The 20676-nt window shown below is 36.7% G+C and overlaps 1 protein-coding gene across 1 annotated transcript in view; it reads right to left on the reverse strand.

Moving 5' to 3' along the window:
* Positions 1–20676, reverse strand: part of CFAP44 (cilia and flagella associated protein 44) — a 144635-nt gene that overhangs the window by 38058 nt on the left and 85901 nt on the right. Inside the window, exons 23-24 of the mRNA XM_036107180.2 lie at positions 19367–19563; positions 17607–17781 (exon numbers count right to left, since the gene is read on the reverse strand). Of these exons, the coding sequence (XP_035963073.2) occupies positions 17607–17781; positions 19367–19563 (372 nt within the window). The remainder of the gene's footprint in view (positions 1–17606; positions 17782–19366; positions 19564–20676) is intronic.

Here is a 20676-nt window from a genome sequence, read left to right on the forward strand (position 1 = left end):
AACTCCCCACCTCTAGCAATCATCAATATGTTCTGTTTCAATGAGTTCAGGGTTTTTAGATTCCACATATAAGGAAAATCATATAGTATTTGTTCTTCTCTGACTTATTTTACTTTTATAATGCCCTCAAAGTCCACTGGTATTGTTGCAAATGGCAGAATTTCTCTTTTTTAAGGCTGAAAAATATTCCAGTGTATGTATGTATCATAACTTCTTTATCCATATGACCATTAATGGAAACTTAGGTTGTTTCCATGTCTCAACTATTGTTATTAATGCTGCAGTAAACACGGGAGTGCAGACATCTCTTCAAAGACCATGTTAGTTTTCTTTGTCTATATACCCAGAAGTGGGATTGCTGGACCATATGGTAATCTTATTTTAAATTTCTGAGGAACCTCCATACTGTTTTCCATAGTGGCTGCACTAGTTTATGTTCCCATCAATAGTACAGAAAGTTCCCTTTTTCCCACATTTTGCCAATAGTTGTTATCTCTTGTCCTTTTGATGACAGGTATTCTAACAGGTGTGAGGTGATCTCATTGTAGTTTCGCTTTGCATTTCCCTGATGATTAGTGACATTCAGCACTGTTTTCATGTACTTAATGGCCTTTTGTAGGTCTCCTTTGAAAAATGTCTATATACATCCTCCATCCACTTTTAAATCTGTTTGGTTTTTTGTTATTAAGTTGTAAAAGTTCTTTATGTATTTTGGATATTAACCCCTTATCGGATATATGATTGTGAATACATTCCCTAAGTTGCCCTTTCATTTTTTTGATAGTTGCCTTTACTGTACATAAGCTTTTTAGTTTGCTATAGTCCCACTTGTTTATTTTTGTTTTTGTTGCCTTTGCTTTTGGTGTCAAAAATGTGTGTAAAAAATCATTGCCAAGACCAATGTTGAGGGACTTACCACCCATGTTTTCTTCTAGGAGTTTTATGGGTTCAAGTCTTACATTCAAGTCTTTAATTCATTTTGCATTAATTTTCATGTATGGTGTGAGATACTGGTCCAGCGTCATTCCTTTGCACGTGGCAGTTTAGTTTTCCCAACATCATTTATTGGAGAGACTGTCCTTTCCCCAATATATAGTCTTGGCTCCTTTGTCATGAATTGACCATATATGCATGGACCATTTATTTCTGGTCTATTCTATTTCATTAATTGGGTCTCTGTTTTTATGCCAATGCCATATTGTTTTCATTGCTACAGCTTTGTAACATAGTTTGACGTCAGAGAGTATATTTTTATATTTATTTTTATTTATTTTTCCTTCTCAATATGGCTTTGGCTATTCAGGATCTTTTATGGTTCCATGCAATTTTTAGGATTGCTTTTACTATTTCTGTGGGATTTTGACAGGGACTGCATTGAGTCTATAGATTCCTTTGGATAGTACAGATATCTTAACAATATTAAGTTTTCTAACCCATGCATGAAATGTCTATTTATTTATGTCTTCAATTTCCTTCATCAATGTCTTATTGTTTCCACTGTACAGATATTTCATATCCTTGGTTAAATTTATTCCTAAGTATTTTATTCCTTTTGATGCAATTATAAATGGGTTTTCCTAATTTCTCTGATAGTTTATTGTTAATATATAAAAACAACTGATTTTTGTATATTTATTGTATCTTGCCCTTTACTGAATTCATTATTAGTTTCAATGGTATTTTGACAGTCTTTAGGATTTTCTATATATAATATGTTATCTGCAAATAGACAGATGTACTTCCTTCCCAATCTGGATTCTTTTTTTTCCTTGCCTAACTGTTCTAGCTAAGACTTCTACTACTATGTTGACAAGTAGCAAGAGTGAACATCCTTGTTCCTGATTTCAGAGGGAAAGCTTTCAGCTTTTCATCATTGAGAATGATGTTAGCTGTCGGCTTGTCATATGTGGCCTTTATTATGTTAAGGTATGTTCCTACTATATCCACTTTGGTGAGAATTTTGTCATGAGCAGATGTTGAATTTTGTCAAATGCTTTTCTTGCATTTCTTGAGATGATCATGTGATTTTTGATGGCTTGCACAATCACAAAGGTCTGAAAGACAACTGAGTTCAGGCCAAGCTGATATAGTTTAAGATGGCAACATAGGAAGACCTTGAACTCCTCTCTTCCACAGACACACTAAATCTACACCTATTTATAAAGCAATTTCTTCCAAAGAATAACTGAGGGCTGACTTAACAGCTTCAAAAGATAGACCACACAGAGAACAGCAAGAGAGATGAAGACACAGTAACAAAGGGAACCACCACTCTGATGCTGTGAAACTACAGTAGGAAGTATAGGACTGAGGGACCGTGAGCAGATCAGTTGAAAGCTGCAGCTTAAAAGGGCATCTGGAGAGAGGAGTTAAGATGGAGGAGTAGTAGGAGCACCCTGGGATCACCTCATCCCTCGAACACAGCTAGATTAACATCAAATCATTTGGAACACCTAGAAAATCAATGTGAGGATTGGGAGAATGATCTGCATGGTCAGAGGGAGAGAACGTGGCAAGTATGAGGCACATAGACTTGAATTGGGGAGAGAAAAGCCATGGTGCTTCAGTGGGCAGGGAGCCCTTTCTGCAGAGAGAATAGAGAGAGAAAGAGAGGGAGAGAGAGTACCACGTTAGGTTTGCACAAGAAAACACCTCCCCAAAACCACTGACTGGGGAGTTGAAAGGAACTGAGCATTGCAAATTTCTGCAAGCAGTGTGTGTAGCTCAAATTCTGAGGTTTTGAAAGTGAGTGACTTTCACTGGAGTCAAGCCATGGTGGGTGCTTCTAAAGAAAAGGACAGTTCAGGTCTGGGAGCGGAAAGCATGGTATAGGGATCCTGTGGGTAACACTGGGAGAAAATGATCCCCTTACTGGAGTACATTTGGAAGAGGGTATATTGCCTCTCCAAGGACAAAAGACCCTGCAGGCACCATCAAGCAGCTTTTCATCTGCAGGGGACAGAGGTGCACACAAAAGACAGATAACCTGATCACAGCTTTTCACTGTGCTTTACCATAGACTCTGGGCACCTGTGCAGGTGTGTGACTGTTTTCCTGTGATGAAACAGCACTAGACATGGCGAGGCTCTCTCCTGGAGGAGGGGAGCAGGTCCACACCATGCCAGGTCATTTAAGATTTGGAGTTTTGAATCCCAGCTGCACTCCAGAGATAAGAGGCAGGAAAGCTGCGGTGCCAGGCATAACAAGAGCCCCAAGCACAGATGAGGTGAGGGCAGGGATCTGACAAAAGCCTGGGACACAAAAGGGGAGACTGTTTACTCTTTTGTGAGGACTTCTTGAACAGCAACAGGTGCAAGATCCCCTGTCCTGGGAGGAGAGAGTGGAGTGGCACCATTTTCTCCCTCGCCACCAATACGGTCAGACTTCAGTGAGAAACACAGCATTCCCAGTGGGGGTGGGAGTCACTTATAACAAATTCTACCCCCCTGCGCCCTGAAAGTGCATAGTTACTAGGCAGGTCTGACTGTGAGGCAGAGCAGCAGACACTCCCCCAGAAGACCAACATAGGTACCCCACATGCACCAAGTCTACTGATCATGGAGTGTTCCAAAGTGTCAGCTTAAGTTCTGGTGGAAATAGGATGAGCCTTCTTTTTTCCCCTTTTTTTCCTCTTTGGAATCAGGCTTATAGTTTTTTGTTTGTTTCTTGTTTTTTCATTTCCTTTTCTCTTTTTTTGGATCAGGTGTCTCCCCCCCACCCCGCCCCGGCTTTCTTTTTCTTTGGAATCAGGCTTATAGTTTCTTGTTTGTCAGTTTGGGTTTTTTGTTGTTGTTGTTACCTCTGTTCCTTTTCTTTTTCTCTCTTTTTTTCAGATCAGGGTTTGTTTGTTTGTTTGTTTTCTTTACCAGGCTTATTTTAAGAGACAAATCAAAGCACACCTAGTTAAAGGTCCAAACACTCCCCACTGTAAGCAAGGAGGAACTCTGCATAGGACTGATCTGTGGGAAAGAGCAGCCAAAACACAACAGCAGAGTGCACACAGCATATACCAGAAACACTTACTGAAGTACCAGGCCCTGGGCAGTGTATGACCCCTTCTTAATATACCATTACTCTCAGGAACAGGAAACATACAAAATGACAAGACAGAAGAATTCTCCCCAAAAGAAAGATGAAGAAGAAATCACAGCCAGGGATTTTCTCAAAACAGATATAAGCAATATATCTGAACAAGAATTTAGAACAGCAATCATAAGAATACAGCTGGGCTTGAAAGAAGCATAGAAGATACCAGAGAAACCCTTCCTGCAGTGATAAAAGACCTAAACACTAGTCAGGCCAAAATAAAAAATGCTATAACTGAGATAGAAAACCAACTGGATGTAATCACAGCAAGGATGGAAGAAGCAGAGGAATGGATATGTGATACAGAAGATAAAATTATGGAAAATAATGAAGCTGAAAATAAGAGGAAAAGAAAACTATTAGATCACAAAGGTAGATTTAGGGAACTCAGCGATTCCATAAAGTGCAATAATACCCAGATCACAGGAATTCCAGAAGAAGAAGAAGAGTAGGAAAAAGAGGCAGAAGGTTTATTTGAACAAATTATAGCTGAGAACTTCCCTAATCTGGGGGAAGGAAACAGGCATTCAAATCCAAGAGGCACAGAGAACTCCCCTCACAACCAACAAAAACAGGTTAACATCTAGACATACCATAGTGAAACTTGCAAAATACAAAGATAAAGAGAATTCTGAAAGCAGCTAGGGAGAAAAGATCCTCAACCTACAAGGGTAGACACACAAAGTTAGCAGCAGACCTGTCTACAGAAACCTGGAAGGCCAGAAAGTACTGGCATGATATATTCAACATGCTAAATGGGAAAAATGTGCAGCCAGGAATACTTTATCCAGTAAAGCTGTCATTCAGAATAGGAGAGATAAAAGAGTTTCCAAGACAAGTAAAAACTAAGAGAGTTCATGAACACTAAATCAGCTCTGCAAGAAATGTTAAAGGGGACCCTTTGAGTGGGAAAGAGACCAAAAGCCACAAAGACTAAAAAGGAACAGAGACAGTCTACAGGAATAGTGACTTTACAGGTAAACAATGGCACTACATTTATATCTATCAATATTTACTCTGAATGTAAATGGACTAAATGCTCTAATCAAAACACATATGGTATCATAATGGATAAAAAAAAAAAAGACCCATTGATATCCTGCTTACAAGACTTACAAGAGACTCATTTTAGACCCAAGACACCTCCAGATTGAAAGTGAGGGGGTGGAGAACCATTTATCATGCTAGTAGACATCAAAAGAAAGCTGGAGTAGCCATATTTATATCAGATAAACTAGATTTTAAACCAAGACTGTAAGAGATGACCAAGGGCACCATCTCATAATAAACAAGATCTAACAATTGTAAATACTTATGTCCCCAACTTGGGAGCAGCCAAATACATAAATCAATTAATAACAAACTTAAAGAAACTCATTAATAATAACACAATAATAGTAGGGGACTTTAACACCCCACTCACAACAATGGACAAATCATCTAAACAGAAGATCAACAAGGAAACGATGGCTTTGAATGACACACTGGACCAGATGGACTTAAAAGATATATTCAGAACATTTCATCCTAAAGCAGAATACACATTCTTTTCAAGTGCACATGGAATATTCTCCAGAAGAGATCACATACTGGGCCACAAATCAGGCTTCAACTAGTACAAAATGACTGAGATCATACCATGCATATTTTCAGACTACAACACTATGAAAATGAAAGAAAAAAAATTGGAAAGACCACAAATACATGGAAATTAAACAACATCCTACTAAAGAATGAATGGGTTAACTAGGATATTAAAGAAGAAATTTTTTAAAATACATGGAAGCAAATGAAAATGAAAACACAACAGTCCAAAACCTATGGGATACAGCAAAGGCGGTCATGAGAGGGAAGTATATAGCAATACAGGCCTTCCTCAAGAAGAAAAGTCTCAAATACACAATCTAACCTTACACCTAAAGGAGCTACCCTACAACCCAGCAATTGCACTACTGGGTATTTACCCCAAAAATACAAATGCAGTGATCTGAAGGGGCATCTGCACCCCAATGTTTATAGCAGCAATGTCCACCATAGCCAAACTATGGAAAGAGCCCAGCTGTCCATCTACAGATGAATGGATAAAGAAGATGTGGTATATACATGTTTTATATATTCATACATATGAATATATATATGACATATTCATATATATTCATATATATGATGAATATTACGCAGCCATCAAAAAAATAAAATCTTGCCATTTGCAACAATGTGGATGGAACTAGAGGGTATTATGCTAAACAAAATAAGTCAATCAGAGAAAGACAATTATCATATGATCTCACTCATATGTGGAATTTAAGAAACAAGGCAGAGGATCATAGGGGAAGAGAGGAAAAAAATGAAACAGGACAAAACCAGAGAGGGAGACAAATCATGAGAGACTCTTAATCATAGGAAACAAACTGAGGGTTGCTGGAGGGGAGGGGTGTGGGGAGATGGGGTAACTGGGTGATGGACATTGGGGAGGGTATGTGTTGTAATGAGCACTGGGTATTATATAAGACTGATGAATCACAGACCCCATACCCCTGAAATAATATATGTTAATTAATTGAATTTAAATTTTAAAAAAATCCAAAAAAAATTTAATTTTTTAAAAAAAGACCCCAAATAGCCAAAGCAATCTTTTTTTTTTTTTTTTTAAGATTTTATTTATTTGACAGAGAGAGACACAGCAAGAGAGGGAACACAAGCAGGGGGAGGGTCAGAAGGAGAAGCAGACTCCCTGCCGAGCAGGGAGCCCGATGCGGGGCTCAATCCCAGGACCCTGGGATCATGACCTGAGCCGAAGGCAGCCGCTTAACGACTGAGCCACCCAGGCGCCCCTAGCCAAAGCAATCTTGAAAACAAAAAAGCAAAGCTGGAGGCATCACAATTCCACACTTGATCTTAGCCAAAAGGCCGAGAAGCGATGGAGGCATCACAATTCCAGACTTCAAGTTACATTACAAAGCTTCAGTGATCAAGACAATATGGTGTTGGCACAAAAACAGACACATAGATCAATGGAACAGAGTGGAAAACCCATAAATGAACCCACAACTACATGGTCAATTAATCTTCAACAAAGCAGGAAAGAATATCCAATGGAAAGAGTCTCTTTGACAAATGGTGTTGAGAAAACTGGACAGCAACATGCAAAAGAATGAAACATGACCACTTTCTTACACCATACACAAAAATAAATTCAAAATGGATGAAAGACCTAAATGTAAGACAGGAAACCATTAAAATGCTAGAGAAGAACACAGGCAATAATCTCTTTGACATCAGCTGTAGCAATTTCTTACTAGATAGGTCTCCTGAGACAAGGGGAACAAAAGCAAAAATAAACTATTGGGACTTCACCCAATAGTTCTGCACAGTGAAGGAAACAATCAACAAAACTAAAAGGCAACCAATGGAATGGGAGAAGATATTTGCAAATGACATATCTGATAAAGGGTTAGTATCCAAAATATATAAAGAACTTATACAACTCAACACCCAAAATATAAATAATCCAGTTTAAAAATGGGCAGAAGACATGAAGAGACACTTCTCCAAAGGAGACATACAGATGGCTAACAGACACATGAAAAGATGCCCCACGTCACTCATCATCAGGGAAATACAAATCAAAACTACAATGAGATACCACCTTACACCCGTCAGAATGGCTAAAATCAACAACCTAACAATAGATGTTGGTGAGGATGCAGAAAAAGGGGAACCTTCTTACATTGTGGGTAGGAATGCAAACTGGTGCAGCCACTCTGGAAAACAGTATGGAGGTTTCTCAAAAGTTAAAAATAGAACTACCTATGACCAAGCAATTGCACTACTATGTATTTATCCAAAGGATACAAAAATGCTGATGCACTCCAATGTTTATAGCAGCACTATCAACAATAGCCAAATTATGGAGAAAGAGCCCAAATGTCCATTGACTGATGAATTGATAAAGAAGAAGTGATTATCTATCTATCTCTCTATCTATCTATACAATGGAATATTATTTAGCCATCAAAAAGAATGAAATCTTGCCATTTGCAATGACATGGATGGAGCTAGAGAGTATTATGCTAAGTGAAATAAGTCAGAGAAAGACAAATACTGTATAGTTTTTTTTTTAAAGATTTTATTTATTTGTTAGAGAGAGAGAGAGGGCACAAGCAAGGGGAGCGGCAGGCAGAGGGAGAAGCAGCCTCCCCCTCTGAGCAAGGAGCCCAGTGCGGGACTCGATCCCAGGACCGTATGGTCATGACCTGAGCCAAAGGCAGACACTTGACCGACTGAGACACCCAGATGTCCCAGATAGTTTTGTTTTTATCTAATGTCTTTACAAAAAATAAAATATGGCAGCAACCTAAGTGTCCATCCATAGATGATGGATTAAGAAGATGTGGCATATATATAATGGAATGTTACTCAGCCATAAAAATGAGATCTTGCCATTTCCAACAACATGGATGGACCTAGAGGGTATTATGCTAAATGAAATAAGTCAGACAGAGAAAGACAAATACAATATTATTTCACTTCTATGTGGAATCTAAAAAACAAATGTACAAACAAACAAAAAAAAGCAAAATTAGACCCATAAGCACAGAAAACAAACTATGGTTACCACAGCAGAGAGGGGTTGGGGAATAGGCAAAATGGGTGAAGGGGATTGACAGGTACAGGTTTCCAGTTATGGAATGTATAAGCTACAGGGGTGAAAGGTACAGCATAGGGATATAGTCAATGGTATCATAAGAACATTGTATGGGGACACATGGTAGCTACACTTATGAGCATTGCATAACGTATAGAATTGTCAAATTACTATGTTGTACACCTGAAATTAATGTAACATTGTGTGTCAGCCACACTTCAATTAAAAAATAAAAGTTGAACAGTTAGCATATAGGAATTCCAATCCTAGGTATCTACCCAAGAGAATTAAAAACATATGTCCACACAAAAATTACACAAATTTTAACAGCATTATTCATAATGGTGAAAAAATGGATATAACCTAAATGTGTTTCAACTGATGAACTGATAAATATGATATGGATTGTTTGCTCATAGAAAGGAATGAAGTACTGATACATGCTATAACATGGATGAAATTTAAAGTCATATGAAGCAAAAAAAGCCAGTCACAAAGACCACAGAATCCATGTATATAAGGTGTCCAAAATAGACAAATCTATAGAGACAAGAAATGGTTGCTTAGGGTTAAGGGGCACCTGGATGGCTCAGTCATTTAAGGGTCCAACTCTTGATTTTGACTCAGTGTCATGAGATCAAGCCCCACATTGGGCTCCACACTGGGCGAAAGAAAGAAAAAAAGAAAGAAAAAATCCTGTAAGGTCCATAATCCTATCACCTAGAGACAACCACTGTTACATTTTATTGATACTCTCCCAAATTATACTGTTGTCCTATGTGCTTTTTCATTAATAATATACTGTAAACATCTTTCCTTGTCAATAAACCCACCTCAACATAAAACAAAAGAGAGAGAGAGAGAGACTGAGTCCAGGCCAGAGTGAACACCTCCTACATGAGAACACTCCATAAAGACTGGGGAAGGTGACTATTTTCTCTAATGTGCAGAAACCAACACATAGAGTCAAGGGAAATGAAGAAGGAGAAAAACATGTTCCAAACTAAAGAGCAAGATAAAACTCCAGAAACAGACCTTAATGAAATGGAGATAAAGTGATCTACCTGACAGAGAGTTTAATATAATATTCATAGAGATGCTTACCAAGGTCAGGAAAACAATATGTGAACAAAGTGAATATTTCATCAGAGATAGAAAATATAAGATAGCGCCAAAGAGAAAACCCAGAAGTGAAGAATAATTGAACTGAAATGTTTAAAAATGGGGTTCAACACCAAACTAGATCAAGCAGAAGAAAGGATTGATAAACTCAAAAAACAGGGCAGTGGAATTCACCCAATCAGAGGAGCAAAAGAAAAAAGAATTAAAAAGAGTGAACATAGCTTGGGCGCCTGGGTGGCTCAGTTGGTTAAGCAACTGCCTTCGGCTCAGGTCATGATCCTGGAGTCCCTGGATCGAGTCCCGCATCGGGCTCCCTGCTCGGCAGGGAGTCTGCTTCTCCCTCTGACCCTCCTCCCTCTCATGCTCTCTGTCTCTCATTCTCTCTCTCTCAAATAAATAAATAAAATCTTTAAAAAAATAAAATAAAATAAAATAAAAAAAGAGTGAACATAGCTTAAGGGACTCAAAAGACATCAACAAGCAAATTAATATTCACATTACAGGGGTCCTAAATGGAGAAAGGTGGTCATAAGTCTTATTCAAAGAAATAATGGCTGAAAAATTCTTTAACCTGGGGAAATAAATAGACATCCAGATCCAGGATGCCTAGAAAGTTTAAAACAAATAAATCCAAAAAGTCCCACACCAAGACACAGTATAACAAATTGTCAAACATTAAAGACAAAGAGAAGATCTTTAAAACAGCAAGAGAAATACAACTTGTTATATATATACACATATAAAAAAAATAAGACTATCAGCAGATTTTTTTTAGCAGAAACTTTGTAGGCAAGCAGAGAGTGGCATAATAAATTCAAAGTGCTAAAAGAAAAAGACTGTCAACCAGAAATAACCTACTCAACAAAACTGTCCTTCAGCATTGGGGAAATAAAGAGTTTTCCAGACAAACAAAAGCTGAAGGAGCTCATTACCATTAGCCCAGGCTTTCAAGAAATGTTAAAGTCAATTCTTCAGGCTGAAGTGAAAGGACGTTAACTACTAACAGGAAAACATATATAAGTATAAATTTTGTCAATAAAGACAAATATATAGCTAAATTAAGAATACTCTAATATAAATGCTGGTGGGTAAATCATTTTTAAATTTAGCATAAAGGTTAAAAGGCAAAAGAATTAAAAATAACTATAACTACAATGATTTGTTAATGGATATATAAGGTAAAAAGATGTAAATTGTGACATCAAAAACAAAGTGTTGGTAGAGTTAAAAATACAGCTTTAGCATGTGTTCAGAGTTAAGTTATTATCAGGTTAAAATAGACTGATATGTTTTATGTAAGTCTTACAGTAACCACAAAGCAAAAACCTATAATAGATACAAACCATAAAGAGAAAGAATCCAAACATAAAACAAAACTAGGTTATCCAGACCCAATAAATAAATAAATAAAATAAGGAAACATTGGACTTAAATAACAAGTTAGAACAGATGGACTTAAATATTTACAAACATTCCATTCAATAGTAGCAGAATATACATTTTTTTAAATGACTGCCTTCTATTTATTTTTTAATTTTATTTTATTATGTTATGTTAATCACCATACATTACATCATTAGTTTTTGATGTAGTGTTCCATGATTCATTGTTTGCGTATAACACCCAGTGCTCCATTCAATACATGCCCTCTTTAATACCCATTACTGGGCTAACCCATCCACCCACCCCCCTCCCCTCTAGAACCCTCAGTTTGTTTCTCAGAGTCCATATTCTCTCATGGTTCATCTCCCCCTCCAATTTCCCCCCCTTCATTTTCCCCTTCCTACTATCTTCTTTTTTTTTTTTTTTTAACATATAATGTATTATTTGTTTCAGAAGTACAGGTCTGTGATTCATCAGTCTTACACAATTCACAGTGCTCACCATAGCACATACCCTCCCCAATGTCTATCACACAGCCACCGCATCCCTCCCACCCCCCACCACTCCAGCAACCCTCAGTTTGTTTCCTGAGATTAAGAATTCCTCATATCAGTGAGATCATGATACATGTCTTTCTCTGATTGACTTATTTCGCTTAGCATAATACCCTCTAGTTCTATCCACGTCCTTGCAAATGGCAAGTTTTCATGTTTTTTGATGGCTGCATAATATTCCATTGTATATATACCACATCTTCTTAAATGCACATGAAACATTCTCCAGGATAAACCACGTTAGGCCACAAAACAAGTATTAATTAATTTAAAAAGCTTGAAATCATATCCAGTATCTTTTCTAAACTCAAAGGTATAAAACTAGAAATCAATTACAATAAGGAAACTGTAAAATTCATAAATATCTGGAGATTAAACATACTTTGAATAACCAGTAAAAAAATCAAAAGAGAAATCAAAAATATCTTGTAACAAATGAAAACAGAAATACAACATACCTAAAACGTATAGGATGCAAGAAGAGCAATTCTAACAGGGAAGTTTATAGTGATAAATGCCTACATCAGGAAACAAGAAAAACCTTGAACAACTAACTTAACCTTATACCTCAAGGAACTAGGGGAAAAAAAAGCAAAAACCCAAAGTTAGTGGAGGGAAGGAAATAACAAAAATCAAAGCAGAAATAAATGAAATAGAGATTTAAAAGACAATAGGAAAGATCAATGAAAGTAAGCTGGGCATTTTTTTTTTTAAAGATAAAAACAAAATTGATAAACTTTTAGCTAAACTCATCAAGAATATAGAGAGGACTGGGTGCCTGGGTGGCTCAGTCAGTTAAGCATCTGCCTTCAGGTCAGGTCATGATCCCAGGGTCCTGGGCCTGAGTCCCACATCAGACTCCCTGCTCAGTGGGGAGCCTGCTTCTCCCTCTGCCTCTGCTCCTTCTCCCTGCTCATGCCCCCTCTTCTCTCTCTCTCTCTCTCTCTCTCAAATAAATAAAATCTTTAAAAAAAAAATCACCAGATTAAAGATAAATATAATAAAATCAATGGAAAGAGTTTCCACTTCTGAAAAAGGGAATAGACTTACATATTCAAATCTTCCTGGCAAGTACAAATAAAACCCCTAAACATTATATATACAACCGTTCATGTTGTATATATAATGAAAGGTGAAAAGAAGAAGATAGACCACAAAGAACCTTGGGACCTGAGGAAGTATATGATGGTAAAATCTCTAGACTTTCTTATTACCTCATATATCTCAGGCATGGAGTTAAAGAAAATGGCAACTAGAAATACCAAAGGGTTTAGACAATAAAAGCCCAACAAAATCTTGCTCTTTCTAGCTAAAGGATCAAGAAAAGAGACTAGTAATACAGAAAACTTTTTAGATAATAAACGCTCTACTCTAGCCATGCAGCACACACGCACATGTGTGCACAGATACACACACACACACACACACACACACACACAAATGTGGCCCAAACTTCACCCAGCCTGCAAAGGTCAAGTGGGGAGTCTATACTTTTACCACCAGCAGACTTTAACAAGGCAACACAACCGCTACAGGGATGGTGTTAAAGGAGGTGAGCCCTGGGGACCAGGACTTCATCCCCAGTGTGTGGTAACAAGCCTCCCTACCACAGTTACAGTGGAGAGTCCATAGGGAGCCTGGACATCTAAGCCTTGCCCAGTAGTAACAAGGTGATCCACCCCTCCTTGCTGGGGTAGTGTTTGAGGAAGCCTAGTGGAAAGTGAAGACCTTGACCATCCTCCACAACATCAATGGAAGACAACTAGAGAGCAAAGTGATATCAGAGCAGCCTAGTAGGGATCCAGAACTCCAACTGCTGACCAGCAAGTGCCCCTTCCTTCCTCAGGTGTCAACTGGGGAAAAAATGGGTAATCTGGACTTCTATACCCATGAGGTGGCATTCCTCCTTATCTTGCTCAAATCAGAGAAAGACAGCTAAAACTGAATGTATATATAAGATTCAGAGTCTCATAATGCCCCAAATGTCCAGATTTCAATAAAAAATCATTTGTCATACCAAGAATCAGGATGACCTCAACTTGAATAAGAAAAGATGATTGTCAGTTGCCAATCCCACGATGATAGAGATGTTAGAATAATCTGACAACAATTTTAAAGCAGCCATTATGAAGTGCTTCAATAAACAATTAGAAAGGTGCTTGAAACAAATGGAAAAATAGAGTCTCAGAAAGAAATGGAAGATACAAAGAAGAACCAAATGGAAATTTTAGAGCTGATAACTACAGTAATCACAGTAAAACTTAATAGATGGGGTCAACGCCAGAATGGAGGAGACAAAGAATCATTAATCTGAAGATAGAACAATAGAAATTATCCAATCTGAATAACAAAAAAATACACTACAAACAAATAATAAAAATTTTTTTTAAAATCTCCACACAGAGCCTCAGAGATCTAACATTTGTGTCACTGGAATCCAAGAAGGAAAGGAAAAGGAGGACAGGACTGAAAGAAAGAAAAAAAGAAGAAAAAAAGAAAAGAAAAGAAAAGAAAAAAGAAAGAAAGAAAGAAAGAAAGAAAGGAAGAAAGAAAGAAAGAAAAGAAAAGAAATAACAGCTGAAAACTTCCCAAATTTGGCCAGAGATACAAGTATACAGATTCAAGAAGTTTAATGAATCCCAAAAAGAATAAATTCAAAGATTTACCAAGACACACTATAGTCAAACTTCTGAAAACTAAGGACAAAAAAAAAAATCTTGAAAGCAGCAAGACAAAAATAACACCTTACATATAGGGAGGAAGCAATTTGAATGGGAGAAGATTGATCATAAGAAACCATGGAGGCCAGCAGAAAGCAGCACAATATTTTCCACATGTTGAAAAAGAGAAATGTCAACACAGAATTTTATGTCTAGTAAGACTATCCTCCCAGAATGAAGGAGAAATCAAGCCATTCTTAGGTGAGGGAAAGCTAAGAATTTATCACCACATACCAACCCTAAAACAATGGCTTAAAGGAAGTTTTCTAAGCAGAAATGAAATTATAGAAGAAGGAACTTTGGAACATCAAGAAGGAAGAGATTAAAATGTTTAATAGTAAAAATACTGGCAAATACATTTTACTTTTACTATTGTCTAAGTTATGTTTGATGATTAAAAAAACTATAACAATGTCTGAAATGTATGTAGAGAAAATATACAATTATACTATAAACAAGGGAAATAAGAGGCAGTGAGGGGTGTAAAGGGACTTGAAGGCAGGTAAGTTTTTTACATTTCATTCAAGCTGATAAAATGTCAACACCAGTAGACTGTATAAGTTGTGTATACATAATATAATACCTAGAGAAAATGCTAAAAATACTGCACAAAGGGATACTCTCAAAAACACTATAATCATATCGGAACTCTAAAATATTCAAGTAAGTCACAGGAAATCATGAAAAAACAAAAAACAAAAAAACCCACAGAGAACATTCTTTTTGATCACTGAGTAATATTCCATTATATATATATACCACATCTTCTTTATCCATTCATCTGTCGATGGACATCCGGGCTCTTTCCATATTTTGCAATGATGTAGATGGAACTAGAGGGTATTATACTAAGCAAAATAAGTCAGTTGGAGAAAGGTAAATACCATATGATTACACTTATGTGGAATTTAAGAAACAAAATAGATGAACATAGGGGAAGGGAAGGAAAAATAAAATAAGATGGAAATTGAGAGGGAAGAAAACCATAAGAGACACTCAACTCCAGGAAACAAACTGAGGGTTGCTGGAGGGGAGGTTGGTGGGGGGAAGGGATAATTGGGTGAATGGCATTAAGGAGGGCATGTGATGTAATGTGCACTGGGTGTTATATGCAACTGATGAATCACTAAATTCTACCTCTGAAACTAATAAAAAATACAGACAACAGAAAAAATATAAAATAGCAGATATAAACCTGAAATATCAATAATTACATGTGTAAATATATAAGTAAATCCATGTGTAAATTATATAAGTGATATGGTCTAAATCTACCAACTGAAGAACTGAGATTAACAGAGTGGATTAAAAAACATAACCCCACTGTATACTGTCAATAAAACACCAACTTCAAACATAATAATATAGGCAGGTTGAAGTAAAAGAATGAAAACCAATATACCATTCAAATACTGAATTCTTTCTCCTTAAGATCAGGAACAAGTTGTAGATGTCCCATTCTATTTCAACACTATATTGGAAATTCTAGCCAGCCCAACAAGAAAATAAGGGAAATAAGACACAAACAAATTGGATACAAAATAAAACTGTCCCTATTTACAGATGACAAGATTGTCCACACAGAAAATCCTAAGAAACCTACTAAAAAACTCTCAGAAAATAACAGTTCAGCAAGGCCACAGGATACCAGATAAACATACAAAAAAATCAATTGTATTTCTATACTAACAATGAACATGAACACATAAGATACCAAAATTAAAAGCACAATATCATTTACATTGCCAAAAAAGTGAAATATTTATGTCTAATTCGAACAAAATATGTGTAGGACTTTTACACTGAAAACAAAACACTGATGAAAGAAATCAAAGAAGATCTAAATAAATGGAGAATCATACTATGTCCATGGATAAGAAGATTCAACATAATAAATGTCAATTCCCCCTCCCCAAACTGATACACAGCTTTAACACAATTTCTATCAGAATTCCAGCAAGATTTTATTTGTAAATACAGACAAAAGTATTCTAAAGTTTATATAGAAAGGCAAGGTAACTAGAATGGTTAAACAATTTGGGGGAAAAAAAGAATACAATGAGAGGACCAATTTCAAGATCTATTACATCGCTACAGTAATCAAGGCAGTGTGTTTTCAGCAAAGTGACAGACACATAGATCAATGGAACAGAACATGAACTCAGAAACAGACACACACAAATATGCCCCGATGATTTCTGACAAAGGTGAAAATTGCAAAACCAATTCAGTGGAGGAGAGAGAGCCTTTTTAATAAATGGTGCTAGATCAATTGTAAATCCACAGGCAAAAACAAAAACAGAAAAAATGCCTAAATCTCACACCTTATACAAAAATGAATACCAAATAGATCATAGACTTAAATGTAAAATGTAAAACTATAAAACTTTTAGAAAAAAAAAATAGGAGAAAATCATTGGGGACTAGGGCTAGGCAGAGTTCTTAGACTCGACACCAAAAACAAGATTGATAGAAGGAAAAATTGACAAATTGGGTTTAACACAATTAAAAACTTTTATCTGCAAGAGACCCTATTAAAGGAATGAAAAGACAAGCTACAGACTGGGAGAAAATATTTGAAAACCACACACCCAACAAAGGACTGGTATCTAGAACATATAAAGAACTCTCAGAACTTAACAGCAAAATAGCAAACAATCTTATTTGAACATGGGCAAAAGACATGAAGAGACATTTCACCAAACATACCTATAGGTGGCAAATAAAACAAATTAAAAAAGTACTTGTTAAATAAAAGTACCTCATACCAGGGTTTTTAAAAGTCAACTTTAGATGATGAGAGACCTAAAGGTAAAAGTCAAAACTGTAAGATATTAGAACATAAAGAAAAATAACTTTATGTTAGAATAGATAGGAATTTCTTAATCCTTAAAAATCACTGATTGTATTCACAAAATGGAATTCCTGGGCCCAAAACCCTAAGGATCATAGAAGTTCCACCAAGGTGTCACTACTCTAAAAGATCTTCAATACTCCATCTCTGTTTCTATTCCAAAGATATTTTGAAACATATTAAAATGAAAAAGTTTAGGTAAAAAAAGAAAGAAAGAAAACAAAAACACACTCACTTACAGTTCGTCCCATTCTTTTTTTCGCTGCTGAATCTTAAGTTGGGCCCTTTCAGCTTTTAATATAAGTTTCTTTGTTTTCTCAATTTGATTTTCCACCATAATTTCACTTAGGGTTTTAGGCCGAAATTTCTTCCCTTTCTCTATAATTGATTCTTCCGGCACACCAATGCTCCCACCTGTATAGAGAGTCAACATTTTTTTTTTTTCAATCTTCTTGAAACATCAAAATGAAATTCTCAAATATTTTTTTAAACCTGTCATGTTTTAAAAAACAGAATATAATGAATCTGTAAATCACAGTATTTGTTAAACAACTAACATGAATTTAACCCCATAATAAGTATTTTAGAATACCAAAATAAAGAGATCTAAGTCATAGGATTTGCTCTAAAGGACCTTATTGAAAAGTTGGCAAGACATATATAACATAATTAGAAAACAAGATAAATAATGAGGGGCCACTGACATACAAACTGAGAAGTTGGGTAGGAATATTTGTGATATGGTAGGGAAAGCAAGCGAGTCCTATATGACATGTATATTTGAGATGATATATACCGACTGCAGTGGTCTGTGGCCAACTGAAAAACTGGTCAGAAACATGCAAACAAACCTGTGATTTAAGAATTACATATCTGCTAAGGCAATTTCTTACTTTATGTTCAAGCTACAGAGAGATATACTTTAGAGATATACTTTGGAAAAAAAGTTAAATAATAATATGGGATGGTCATATAGTTATAACTCATAATTTCACCTTTCATATTTCGAATATATGTGAATATGGAAAAGCAGGAATTTAATGTGGCTTGGGTGGTCATACTTTATAACAAAAGTGTAATTCAATCTGGAATCTCTAAGAACTGTTAGAATTCAGAGAGGAGGGGAATGAATTGGTCACTCCAGTAGGAACCTGGGTATAAAAGTATCAGGCATAATTAGGGAGCAGTGAGCAAGACAATAAGCTAAAAATACCAGTAGAACAGAATGGAAATGCACTATTAATAGGAAACAGAATAGGGATATACTATGGAAAGATTAAATACCAGGAAAACAATTTCAGAATTTATCTGAAAGGAGCCATGAAAGTTTTCTCAATGAAGAGGATAAAGCAGCATTAATGTCAATACTATATCATGAGCAGTAACTGTGCTGTCCTTTATTTATTTTTGATTGGGCTCTCCAAGTCATTCCCAGAATTCTTGCCTTCCTCCTACTCATCTACAGTCATCCTGGGGGCAGTTACGAGAGGCAGGTTGCAGAGAGTAAGAGGTACTCTTTTCACACCTGAATTCTCAGCTCATCATTCTGTTTAAAGCATATGCTCTTGGAAACTAGTTTGAAATGTCATGTTCTATCCCCACATTCTGGGGTAGGGCCCAAGAATCTGCAAGGAAACACTGCCTAGAAACGAGCAACCAAGAAAGCCTAAATTTAAGAATAGTTAGATGTTGGAAGTAAAAAATTAGCAGCATCAAGTACTCTAACCCACTCAGTCACATAACCAGGGTGGGTTTTCTTTAGCAGCCTGCATTTAAGAGATGGTGTGGAGCATTTGCTGGAGGAACATGGCTTCCCATTCTCAGCCATACCACATGCCCCATCTCTCTTGATTTTTATTCCAAAGGAATAAATAAAGAGAGACAAGAGATGGAGCTCAAACCATCAAAAAGGGTTCAAAGGTTCTGCCTACAAAAAGAAAATTCAGTTTTGAAACCTTAATAAGTAAGGATTTAAAAGCCTTCTTGTTATTTAGGCTACCTGTATCTTTCTGGCTATCCTTTCTTCCAGCTCCCTCTTTTTCTAACCTCTCCAATTTGCTTGTTCTTCTGTCTGATAGACTTGTTCGTTTGGACTTGGAATACTTAGAGGGCTTCACAAGCCTATAGGAGGATATCTTGTGATCACTTTGTATGGCATGAACCACAATAGTATCACTTTCCAATGACTCACGAAATCTGAAAAAAAGAAAATAGAACAAGTATTTGCAATAGTCACCATTTTAATCAATTATACCATTTTAATAATTCTGCATGATTAATAAAATAAGACCACAACACACTATGCTTACAAATGATATTATATTGTGCTAGATCCAAAATTTGACAATGCATATTAATCAATGTGATGTGATAGAAGTTGCATAAGACTCAGTTAAAGAGCAAGTAGAATTTTCTTTCTAATGAAAACATTTAACAAACCATTATTAATCAGTATAAGGCCTTTGTTTTGCTAATATGTAGAAAAATGAAAAACTTTCAGGCAGACTGTAATTTAATGGTAAGTGGATCATATCAAATTCTGACAAAATCCACCTATCATCTCATATGAGATATCTCATATATATACATGCAATATATATATATGTGCGTATATATATATGGCTCAAATATATTACCCTTTTTGCCTCTACAAAAAATATTAAACTCAGGATTATTACCATCTAGTTCACTTTTCTTTTAGACCCACAGGAATTTGTTCTTTATCAATTAATGGTTAATTGTTGCTATTTTTTGGCACTGGTTCATAATTATTCCCCAAATCTTTTAATTTTAGAATTTAACTTATTTATGTATATAGCAATTATTCTTAGTTTATCTGCCTTTCTTACTATTTTTTAATCCAATCCTTTGAACTCTATTTCTTCTTTTAAATGGCTTACTATTTCAGGGGAGGGGCTTCCTTCGGCCGCTTCTGGCAAGTGATAGAACCACGGAGCACAAAATCGGAACTTTTAGAAGTCTGCTCCACTGAGGGACGTCACTCCGGTGGCTAAGCGGGGGGTGGAACCCTCGTGGGACAGTGTGGTCTCAGGACCCTCGGGGTCACAGAAAGACCGGGGGTGCCTGAGTGCGGCAGAGCTCCCAGGTATCAGAGCAGGGAAGCCAGCTGCAGAGACAGAGCCCAGGCGCGGGCTCTCAGCTCGGGGTTGCCATAAACCGTGATCCGCGGCACAGTCGGGCCCCTGCTCCTCCAGCAGGGACCCAACAAGCGGCAGATCCGGGGAGACTCCCCTTCTTCCCCCAGGGAGGAGAGGTGTGGGAGCGCACCGCAGGGATCTGCTGGGTTTG

Source organism: Halichoerus grypus, chromosome 1 (assembly GCF_964656455.1).
Source record: "Halichoerus grypus chromosome 1, mHalGry1.hap1.1, whole genome shotgun sequence".
NCBI classification, from domain to species: Eukaryota; Metazoa; Chordata; class Mammalia; order Carnivora; family Phocidae; genus Halichoerus; species Halichoerus grypus.